The 12,236-nt window shown below is 44.4% G+C and overlaps 1 protein-coding gene across 1 annotated transcript in view; it reads right to left on the reverse strand.

Moving 5' to 3' along the window:
• Positions 1-11,585, reverse strand: part of Iars1 (isoleucyl-tRNA synthetase 1) — a gene marked incomplete at its 5' end in the record, with an annotated part of 33,543 nt that extends 21,958 nt beyond the window's left edge. Inside the window, 10 exon segments of the mRNA XM_055610059.1 lie at positions 841-927; positions 3,395-3,589; positions 4,688-4,761; positions 5,993-6,119; positions 6,938-7,036; positions 8,268-8,359; positions 9,118-9,240; positions 10,218-10,313; positions 10,903-10,963; positions 11,498-11,585. Coding sequence (XP_055466034.1) covers positions 841-927; positions 3,395-3,589; positions 4,688-4,761; positions 5,993-6,119; positions 6,938-7,036; positions 8,268-8,359; positions 9,118-9,240; positions 10,218-10,313; positions 10,903-10,963; positions 11,498-11,585 — 1,042 coding nt within the window.
• Positions 11,586-12,236: the final 651 nt, after the last annotated feature.

Below are 12,236 nucleotides of genomic sequence, written 5' to 3' on the forward strand. Positions count from 1 at the left end.
ACTACTTGATTTATCCCAGACTCTACTTCCCTAAACCTTTATCTTTACCTTTGTTTCTCCACCAGCCCATCCTTAGGAGAGATGTCATAGTGCTTTACAGCCTGGTGACCTCTAGGCTATCTCTATGACTGAGACCCTAGACCCTTAAGCTATAAAACCCAACTTCATGGTAGAGGTCTCATGTACTTTCTAAAACAGTTTCCACGTTGTCATGCTTTAAGTTTATTGTATATACGGGACTGAGCCAGAAAACTTTTTTCCAAAATTGTACTGTATTTAAGTATGTCTAAAACAAACTGTCTAGGGTCAGATTCCAGAAATCTGAACAAGCACCAGCTAAGTAATGTTGAACCAGATTTCCTTCTTGCTTCCTCATACAGATTTTTCCTCCGAACTTACAGAGGACAGCACACAGGAAGATGGGCAGGGCATGGAACCACAGCACAGACCTGTAACTTCAGCCCTTGGGAGGCGAATGCAGATGGTAAGCCTCAGGAAAACAAAATAAAGAGATCAATATGTTTGAGACAGGTAGGTGGATTTCTATGAGTTCAAGACTAGCTTAGCCTGCAAGATTAAGATCTAAACCAGCAGGGCTGCACAGTAACAGCCTGCCTCAAAAGCAAAGGCAAAAACAAAAACAAAACAAAACAAAAAAACACCAAAAAACAAGACAAGTCTTAGACTAGAAGGAAAGGAAAGGAGCAGTAGCTGAAAGTTGGTGCTGAATTCCTCTATTCAAGGAGAAAATTGGAACATGACTGCTTTGAAGACAAATTTCAAGGACAGAATAAAGAGGATAGGAGCTGAAACTCATCACTCAGAGAGGGGTGCACCTGCCTTGCCAAGATGAGTCCATTCACAATCACATTCTTGAACGGTGGTTGTCCAAAGAGGGCTGTGGCTAGCACTAGCAGGGTGTAAAACCTGAAAAAACACAACAAAGCAGAAAAATTCATTAAGGTGGGAAGCATCTAAGCATAGGAAAAGGTATATTTATTTATATATTTAGTACAAATATATTTAGTTCTGATTCATTATACCTTTACTTAGTTTTTTGTTTTCCTGTTGGTATAATGTTCTTTTAAAATGTATACGCCTTACCCTTGTTAATTCAAATGCTGATTTCCCCCGCCCCCAACTCTCTGGTTTCAATCCAGATATTGCATTGTGATACTCATTATAAGCATCCTGCCTCAACTCTTGTGTAAACAGGACAAAATACAGCAACTAGATACAATGTTGTGCAATGGGAGGAGCCAGAAGACAGAAAAGAGGGGAGGAGCCAGAAGGCAGGAGGTGAGTGGGAGGAGAAGGGGTGAGGGGAGAGCGAGGAGGGCAGAGCTGGAGGAGAGCTTGCAGGACATGGAGCATAAACCAGACCTAAGATTTAACAAAAAGCAAGTAAAATGTGGGAAATCTAAATGTTAGGAAACTGAGGGCTTGGAGGTTTAGGAGGGAGTAAATATTGCCCAGCATTGTGTTCTAGGTTAACTAAAAATCCAGTCTCTGTGTGGTGATTTGGTTTTACAGCTGCTGAGGATTAACAGCAGCATTATTAGAAGATAAACCAAAAGTAAATATCAATAATCTCTTACAACATTTTCCCTTATGCGTTATGTATGTGGAGGTCAGAGGACAGCCTGTGGGAATTGGTTCTTTCCCTCCAACCATATGGGTCTTAAAGTTCCAACTCAGGTTAGCTCACTCAGTGGCAAGAACATTTATTTACTCACTGTGCTACCTGACTAGCGCTGTATTTTACATTTTGATAATTGTATAGTGATTGATAGAGATGCATCAAGACCCTGACTGATTGGCAAAACAAGTTTTTCTTAAAACATCAGTCTGTAGTGAGGAGCTACAGGCAACACTTATGGGTCCCCCAGGACCAGCAGAGATGCCAAAAGAGAGGTGTCATGTTTCAAACAAGATCATGAGGGGCAGACCATTTGATGACAGACACGAAAAGCACTTGCCACTTCTCACTTGAGCAGTGCTCATGGTCTTGTCACCATAAAACGGGACACTCTTGTTCCACTTTGACTTGCTTACTCCACCAGGGAGCTGATGGCCTTGTATCATCTTGATCTGTGCTTATACTTCAAGAACATCAAGGAATACAGCTGAAGAGGAGGCCTGAGCCCAACTCCTGATACAAATACCCTCCCAGACATCCCTTTCTGTTCCACAGGACACCCTTGGTGAGCAGAAGGCAGTTCACGAAAAGAAAGGGAACAGGAAGTAGACAGGACAAGGAAACCAGAGGACTTTACCAACTTTGCCTAGAGAAACAAGCTCACTCATTATCAAGTAATCTGGCCTTATTAAAACAGGAGTCTGTGGGGCTGCAGAGATAGATGAGCAGTTAGGAGCACATACTGCCCATTCAGAGGACCAGAGTTCGATTCCCAGCACCCACAGCACATGGCTCACAGCAATCTATAATTCTAGTTCCAGAAAATCAGACACCCTCTTCTGGCCTTGGTATTGCACTTACAGGAAAAAAACAAACAAACAAACAAACAAACAAAAAAACATACTCAAGAACTGTATATATGCTGTGCGTGGTGGCCATGCCTTTAATCTAGCACTCAGGAGGCAGAGGCAGGTGGATCTCTGGGAGTTCAAGACCAGTCTGGTCTACAGAGTGTGTTCCAGGACAGCCAAGTCTACACAGAGATCCTGTCTCAAGGGGAAAAAAATGTGGGCACACATACATATGTATTAAAAAAAAAAAAAAAATTAAATAACAACAAAACCCCAAGAAATTTGTTCTTGGAAGTCCTTCTGAACAGCTCCTTGTAGAACGGTTACAGTCTGTGGTTCAGCAACACAACTGAAAAAGCAGGAAGCCACAGCAGCAGTTCTTTAAGCACAACCTGCATACAGCACCGTCAACAATGAATGCACTACGTCAGGGCACAGGCCACAAAGCCAGCCCAGAGGGAGGAGGAGGTGAATCAGCTTTCCCTGGTGAACATGACAGCACTGCTTCAAACAGGGCACTGGCTAAATGAAACTAATTCCAAAATCCTCCCACATACCTGCATTTTATTTTAGAATGTTGATAAAGGCTGGACTTCTGAACACACTTCCAACTAACTTCCAAGTTCCAGCACCCAACCTAATGTCACTATAAAAATGATTTAAATGTCTGGGTAAAAGAATTTAAATAAACAAGCTAAGAATACACATGAGGAGAACGGAGTGGAACAATACAGTCTGCACAGTAATGATTCCTCCTGGAAAGCCAGGGTGGTGTCCACGCTGGTGGGAGGTACAGAGGGCGGAAGTCTGGCTCTCCGTGTCAGCACTGGGCAGATGCGTATGGGCACTTAATGAAACACATGTCCTGTAATGTAAAACCAACGAGGACAGAGGAGACACTTACCACCCCCGGGTCTGATCAATGCCTTCAGCAATGAAGTCTGCAGGAAAAGCGTCCTCAAACTCTCGCTTGTTCTCAAACGGGTAGTGAACCTGGGCATAGGGCATACTTCCACTCTCGAACCAGCAGTCAAACACCTCAGAGACGCGCCGCAACAGTCCTTTCCCGCAGCGGGATGGGATGGTCAAGTGGTCAATGCTGGCAGACAGAAAAGTTGCCACCTCTATTCATTGTGAACAGAAGATCTTGCAGTTTAAACGCTGATCTGACAAGATTACACGTACATCATGCAACAATATTTTGGTGAACCAGAGACTACATGTAAAGTGTTGGTTCTATAAGGTTAGAACAGAGCTGATGTTTTTCTTTTCATCAGTGACATCATACAGGTGGTAACATGACATGGTGCTTTATTCATGTTTGTGATGATGGGATGCAAACAAAACGACTGTGCAGCAAGAAGTAATGGTACGTGCGGCATGTGAGAGTCCGCATGGCTCACGGGAGTTAATGATGAGCATAAATCATACAATTAGCATATGTATTTACTAGGTTCTATTTCCCCCCCTTGTTTTGAGACAGGACCTCATAGCCCAGGCTGACCTTAAACTTATTAAGGAGCTGTGAATGGCTCTGAACTCTTGCTGCATCCGCCTCCTGAGTGTTGCCTGCAGCAGTCACGTCTGACTTTATGTCTATCAGGATGTATACTTACTCCTTCTGTAAGCTGTGTGCATGTTTTGCTACCCACACCTATTTACACTCGCATCTAGGTATCCTGACTATATTAACAGGCCAGAGCAATGAACTATCTATAGCATCTAGATGTGTGCAAGCTCACTCCAGAGTATTTGTTCAATGAGTGTGACTGTCCAATGATGCGCTTCTCGGAACACACCCATGCCTAGTGGATGAATGATGCAGATGTAAAAAATAAAATAAAATAAACTGTGGGCTGGAGCGGTGGTGCACAACTTTCAGCTGCACACTCTGGCAGGAGGCAGAGGCAGGTGGAGCTCTCTGAGATCAAGTTCAACAGGGCCTACAAGTGAGTTCTAGGACAGCCAGAGCTATTGTGATGCCTTGCCTCCGAAGGCTGAGAACACCAGGAGCCCTCAATCTGAAAGGTCATGTGACATTTCAATCCAGGAGGGAGGAAACATCACCACAAACCAACATGGCTAATCAACAAAGTACCTAACAGACCAGCGCGCCCTAGGTGCAGGTCTGTGATTCCCTGGAGATGACCTTACCAGGACAACAGCGGGGCAGGAAGTCAGGTGTTTGGGAACTGACCTCTCTCTGTGGAGATCTGAGATTTTCGTTCCAGACAATTCTTCAAGTTCTGCCACTGATCCAATGCAAACTACCTGTCAAAACGGAGACAAAAGGAGCACCCCAGAGCTAAGGAGACTGTGCTGAGGTCATCTAGGCAGCATTCTGCTCAGTTTTAGAGACCTGACTTTCTTTACAAACAGGCATCTAGAGCACTCTGGGCTGCAGGACAGTTATCGCCAACAGGGCTCATGGCTCAGGTAAGACCACTGGCCGCAAGGAAGCCAGCACTGACTTTGTCCCTGTGACTCCCCTTCTGTAGGCCTGCAGCTCAGGCCCCTAATACCACAGCCACCACCTAGCAGGTATTTCTGGGGATTTATCGTAACTGACCTCTGCTTAAAATAAACAAAATGTTTTAGACTATTCACATACAGCATCTTCCTCTCTTCCTTGGGCCTGAACCTGGCTCTTCAGTGTGTCATCTTTCCGAGTCAAGGCTAAAACCAAGTTCTTGTGCTTGGAGGTTCCAAAATAAAAGTAGCCCAAGTCACAAGGAGTTAAGACCATGTTCAGGTAAAGAGCTGGAGTGGAGGTAGGTGGACCAGGGAATGAGGACCACCTGACAAGGAGGGGTCAGATCAGCAGGTGAGGCTGCAGGGAAAGGCCTCTGTTTCTTGGCCTTTCTCTGCCCCGCCCCTTCAGTCCTGAAAAGCTTTCCGACTCAGTAACCTCACTGTTGGCTCTGAGGTCCTTTTAGGAAATCCGCTGAACTGGGGCACTATTGCTCACACCGTCTACACTGGACAGAAGGCTCTGCCACGGTAAGCACACTGAGCCTGCCTACCCAAGTGGATCCATCTAATCTCACACAAAACAAACACAATTCCAGAAGTTAAAGTAGGCAATGTTTACTCTTCACCAGGTTTCCCCTTTCAGTATTCATAAGATCAGTTTAACTTTCTTTTCTTTTTTTGTAGACAGAGTCTCAGTATGTCCCCATGGCTGGCCTGAACTTGCTGTGGAGATCAGGCTGGCCACAGAGTCACCTGCCTCTGCCTGTGGACTGCTGAGATTAAAATCTTAAAGCCATGTCTCACCAAGCTTAACCTGAAATTAGTTCTACAACTTAATGTTGTGGCAGCGGATGAGGGAAATCAAAGCAACCCCCACCCACCATCTAATGTATTGATTTCAATGAAAACAAACAAACAATCTTTCCTCATTTTTACAAAGTAGAAATTTAAAGCTGCCCTTAAATACTCACACATGACAAAGAATGCCAGTGACAGTACAGTCAACACAAAGCCTTACAGCCAGCCTCACCTCCTCAAAGTCTTCACTGACCCACAGCGGAATGGGGGTGCCCCAGTATCTGTTTCTGGAAACTGCCCAGTCACGTGCCTCCTTCAGCCAATTTCCAAACCGTTTTTCTCGTACAAACTCTGGGACCCTGTCACAGACAGACCGCATCACCAGTCATGCAGGAACACTAGGTGAAATTTATAAACCGTGCTGACAGAAGCTTTTGTGTGACATTTTGTGGAAGCACTAAGCTAAGCCCAGGACTAGCACGCCCTCGAAAAACACAGCCACAGCAGCACGGGAAGCTGCTTCGCCTATTGGACTATCCCTAAGGTGGACAGGGGCTGTGGTGAAGCGCAGCCAGGGAGGACAAAGGTTTCTGAGCTTGGGCTAAGGCTGTTCTTTAGAGCCAAGGGCAAAGATGCCACACAAACCAGGAACTCAAGCGCGCAAATTGGTTATGTATAAATAAATGGCTTTGGCAGATACACATTACTCTTTATCATGAAAATTATTACAGTTAATAGTCTCAGTATAGACAGATTGATTGTTCATTTGTTTTTGAAATAGGGTTTCATTGTGTAGCCCTAACTGTCCTGGAACTCACTATGGAAAGCAGGCTGGCCTTGAATGAGTTCAAGACTGAGTCTGCCTGTGTCTGCTGCCTGAGTGCTGGGATTAAAGGTGTGTGCCACCATGTTTGGTTAAGATAGGGTCCCCAAAGTCAGTTTGTCCTGTAAGTGTCACATGTTAGTGACACTTATCTCTATTGTGTTAAACTAAGAAAACTGCCATCTTTCACCTTCTGCCATAGGCAGGCATTGCTTCAGCTGTACGTGATTTTGTGTTCCTTACACAAATAAAGACAATTACAATAAACAACTAGAGATGGCTGGTAATTCTGAGGAGAGTGAACTACAGTTACTCACGCAAAGGGCGGGAGGAAGGAGCGTGATGAATGCTCACCAGTAGCACAGATCATTGTTCTTCAGTAGCTGCTCCACCATGTGCTCCACGCGCACAAACCAGCTAGGCACTGACTTGTAAATGAGCGGGGTGTCCGACCTGGGGCAGAACAGACTCCATAGTCACACAGAGGCACACAGGTGCCAAGGACACTAATTACTTCCTAATTAGTATTGGTTCCATCTGCCTACTCGGCCTTCTGCTGACCTTAGTTTTTACTTTAGATTACAAATGTCTAGACCATCGAGATGGCTCTGAAGTTTAATCCTTGGAACCAACATAGTGGAAGGAGAAAACCAACCTCTACATTGGTCTGACCTCTACATGTCAACACGTCCAAGAACATGCACAGGTGTACTCACACTCAAATAAATGAAAAGAACACACAGATGTCTAATTTTCCACACGTTCTCTCAAATGAAACCAAGGGAAATTTAAAAAAAAAAAAAGAGTAGAACAAAACTAGAGCTGAAGAGATGACCAAGCAATTAAACAGTGCCTGCTGCTCTTGCAGAGGACCCAAAATTGGCTCTCAGCACCCATACTAGGTAGCTCACGAAAGCCTGTGACTTCAGCTTAAACTGTCCGACACACTGTTCTGGACTCGGAGCTAGCACGAGCATGCACATACATGCATACACACACACACACTCTTTTAAAATGGTTCTTCTGAGGCCCAGTGATCAAGGCACATGCCTTTAATTCCAGCACTGAGGAGGCAGAAGCAGATGGACCTCTGAGTTTAAGGTCAGCTTGGTCTACATAGTGAGTTCCAGGAGGACAGCCAGGGTTACATAGAAAAACCCTCTCTTAAAAAACCAAAAGAGGAAAGAAAAAGAAAACACTTCTGATGATAAAATAGGGACCCGGGGAGAAAATGTGGGGACAAATGTCAGGACCCTGAACACTACATTCTCATGTGAATATTTACAGGATGTTCTTACATTAAAACACCGTTATTTAAAGAAATTCCAATTATAAAATTTCAGAGACTTTTGCGCTTGGCATTGCACAAGTTCAATGCCTTGACATTGAAAGATGGCAGATTAACGAGCCAGGTCCAGGCACAAGGAAGATGCTGTATGTGAACAGTCTTAGATATTTCATTTACAGATGTGGATGTGTGTGCATAGACAGACAGACAGAAGATAGATAGAGGTAGGTAGGCAGATGTCTATTTTCCCCACACAATTCCTCTCCTAAAATGGCACTTCTAAACAGCAGTTCCGAAGGGTGCCATGAGACAAACCCTACACATTAAGGAGGCATAAGCAAGCAACACGTATTCCCACAGCCGTGCCGCTCCCTTCAGCAGCCAGTCCCCTCTCACCTCCAGCAGAAAGGGTAGCTGTGCGTGAAGGTGCTCGCAACAAGCAGGCGGCCCTGCTCCTTCAACATCCTAATGATGTTTTTGTCAGCATCCTGTGAAAAAGTAGAACTCCAGTCAGCAAAACACCCTAGTATACTTATTAGCAATATGTTACTGAAACCTGGCATTTCATAACAAACAGCACAAATAAAAATGTCTGCTCTGCCGGCTGGAGGTACAGCTAGAAATCAGGAAGCTCATTCAGAATGCAGGAGCCTCTGTCTTCACCCTCAGCACAGCATTATAAACAAAACCCAGAAAACTACTCTGCTTGGTTTTTCCCACTTAAGTAATTTTAGGCAGTGAAGTTTTCAAACAGAAATGATGACCTGAGGGGCTGGAGAGATGGCTCAGTGGTTAAGAGCGCTGTCTGCTCTTCCAAAGGACCTGGGTTCAATTCCCAGTACCCACATGGCAGCTCACAACTGTCTGTAATGCCAATCCCAAGGGATCTGACACTTTCACCCTAATGCACATAAAATAAAAAATTAAATAAACCATTAAAAAAAGAAATGATGACTTGAGCACAAGGCCGCTCCAGAACAAGCTGCCGTGTAGTGCTCCCAACTCATGGAACTCTAGCATGCTTCCCTACCTAAACACCTAGACCCTCTGCATGGAGCAAAGAGCTCTATTGGCTTATTTTAAACTGCTTAAAAAATTTGTTTACATTAATTCTAACAAAACTACAAATAATGAAGATTATTTGAATAAATTTCCTTACTGAAAAAAAAAAAAAAACAACAACAAAACAAAACCCTGAAGCAAGCACGAAAAGACCAACACCCTTCTACATATACAAGGCACAGACCTTCACATACTGTCCCACAAAATGTGTCACTTCCTCTGTGAAGCAGCCTGAAGCATCCACAGGGCAAACAGGGGTTGAGTCTTTCTGAATAATGTTGAAGTCCATGCAGACCCGATGGTCATCCTGAGGCAAACAAGACAAGGGATGTGTGTGGATAAATGTCTCAGTATATGTGTGAGGAAAAAAAAGCTTGAGTTTATTTAGATTTCTTAGATAATTTTTCAGTCCTATCTTGTGTGCATGTAACTAACCTAACTCTAAGCAGGGGTGACTTAAGGGCCGAGTATAGAATGTCGGTCTCACAGCTGAACCGGGGTTAGATTACTAGCCCTGTCATTCCCATTAGAGATGCCGCACACAAACATTTTAAAACTAAACCATAGCTGGGTAAAGTGTTGCACATCCTTAATCCCACCGTTCAGGAGGCAGAGGCAGGGATAGCCTGGTCTACATAGTGAGTTCCAGTCAAAGATAAAGGCTACACAGTGAGACATGTCTCAAAAAATCAAAACTAAATAAACAAGACTTCCAAAACAACAATAAATCAAAAAAACGCCACTATTAAGTTTTATTTGTAATAATATACATATGTGTCTGAAAAATGGAAATCAATCTATGTGTTAGGCACAATGCTTGATGCACATCCAGCTTTGCCTCCCATCAAGAGACCGGGAAGGATGACAGCGCTGCTGTCATGCTAAGTGCTCCCTGTTGCCAGGGAAACAGGTTTCAGGTGGCACTGAAACCTGGTTACAGCGATGCTTCAGAAGTGGCTCCAAAGTGTTACTAACTAAGCTGCATGTGAGGGTCACCGAGCACGCCACTACATTTCTCATTTAACCTTAGCAATCAAGCTGCCAGAAAGGCAGACAACAATCAGGCTTTACAACAGCTCAGGGTTTGCCCTGCTTCCACATCAGGAAGAGGAATGGGAACTACAGATACGTTTTCTATGCCATCTTTTAGGGCAATGAGCCAGAAAAGGCCAACTCCACTGGTGTTGGCAAGCCAAAGAATCTTAATGAGACCCGTGGTTCAGCCTCCCAGGAAGAGTGGCCATTTACTTCTCATGAATAGATCTGCAAGATGAGGCTACTCACAGCACCAAAATAAGGAGCCTGGTGCACAACTCCTGTGCCTTCTTCATCCTTCACATAGTGGTCAACAAGCACGGTGAAGGCACCATTCTCCTTACACTGGAAAAGAAAGGTGCAAGGGGCTGAGTGAAGCAGGGAGAAGGGCCTGAAATTAACACGTAAATAAAAAAGACAAATGATTCAAACTAGAAAGACAAATGCAGAGAAGAGACAGGAGTCCTTGGGACAAGCTTGGCTACATAGCCTAGCTGAACTTGCAAGCTTCAGGTTCAGCCAGAGACCCTGCCTCAGAAATTAAAGTGGAAAGCTATTAAAGGTCTGTCATCAACCCCTGGCTCAACATGTACGCACACCTGTACACGCTTACACCCACATGCATGTGAACATAAACACATACACACCCTACACTGAGAGAGAGACCTGAAAGTGAACTGAACTCAGTAATCCAATGACAATAAGGCAAAGAGTTCTTAAAACAGGAGACAAACTTACTGCAAAGGCAGAGAAATGGGAAAAGGTCAGTCTGGAGATGTGATAAAATTATAATTAATGCAAAGATAGCAATTTTCTAACACTAAAGCAGAGTACACACTCCTGGGAACAATATTAACAAGGATGACCCGAGAGACCCACTCATAACCTCAAAGAAATAAATGTAGAGAGCCACAGAGTAAGGGCCCAAAGTTACCTTAATAAAGTAGTCGAACAACGGCTTGTATTTCTTGCCTTTGAGAGCGGCGCCAGGAAATCTTGAAAAATAAGATAGTCCATTAAGTCAAAGCAGTAAAGCTGGGGGGACGCTTCAGTAAGTCAGACGCTTCCTGCTCAAGCATGACAGCTTGAGTTTGGATTCCCAAAACACATGCAAAATGTTGGGAATGGTGGTGTGTGCCTGGAATCCCAGAGCTGGAGAGGAGGAATCATCAGACTTGAACTTAATCTGGGAAACCCAAGGTCAGTGATAGAGCCTGTCTCAAGACTAACATGAGAGGGACTGAGGAAGACAAGTAATGTTTACCTACGGCATACATGTGCCCACCCGCCCACAAATGCACACACAAAATTAAAAAAATGTTTAGCAATCAAAGTAATGAAACTGTAGCCAGAATAAATCACCACCCTCTGAAGCCTGCAGCCACTGTCACAGACGCAGACATGTGTGACTTAAACATATTTGGTCCCTAAAACTCAACCTGAACAATACAGCTTTAGGATGACAAAGACTTGTCTCTTTTAAAACTAAAGACACACACACACACACCCCTAACTTTATGAACACGTACCTTTCAAGGATCTCATAGTCACTCTCCAGCTTATAGAGGGCGGATAACCTGGCTTCCATTAAAATGAACAATTTCCCCCTGGCCACATCTGTAAGAGCAAAGAAAAGGAGGGTATTAGGGCCACTGAGACTGGCTGACTATGAAGACATATACTAGGCATATTTCTTGTGCCAAGAGCTTGTGTCACCTGTAGCTACTGTGTGCCCCAGACTCACAGAGGACACTGCAAAGCTATTCAGCACTTAGGGCCCGGTGTGGACAAAGGCAGCAGGGTAGGTGGCCATTGTTCATCACATCCAAGTCCATTTAGGAAAATTATCAGTATTTTCTCTTTGTAAAGGTAATAAATGTGAATGTCATTAAGCCAGGCGTGGTGGCACTTGGGAGTTGGATTTCTGAGTTGCAGGCCAGCCTGGTCTACGCAGGGAGTTCCAAGCCAACAAGCACTAAGCAGTGAGACCCAGTCTCAAACCTAACAAGTACCCTCCACCCAAATCTTAGCGTCAACAACTCAGGCAGCTCAGAGTCACAGTTCCTGTAATCTCAACCCTTCAGAGGGCTTCACTGCTGTGCCGCTATCCAGAGGACTTGAGTGCATAGCAGTGTGTGTGTGTGAGACACATTAGGCTCTCATCACCTTTCAACAGGCACAAGCTGATGCTCTAGGGCCTCTCCCAGTGTGTTCATGTGCACTTCAAATACCGTCACTGTCTTCACCAACAGTACAACGTGAACATCT

Source organism: Psammomys obesus, unplaced genomic scaffold (genome assembly GCF_907164565.1).
Source record: "Psammomys obesus unplaced genomic scaffold, mPsaObe1.curated_primary_1811, whole genome shotgun sequence".
Lineage (NCBI taxonomy): Eukaryota > Metazoa > Chordata > Mammalia > Rodentia > Muridae > Psammomys > Psammomys obesus.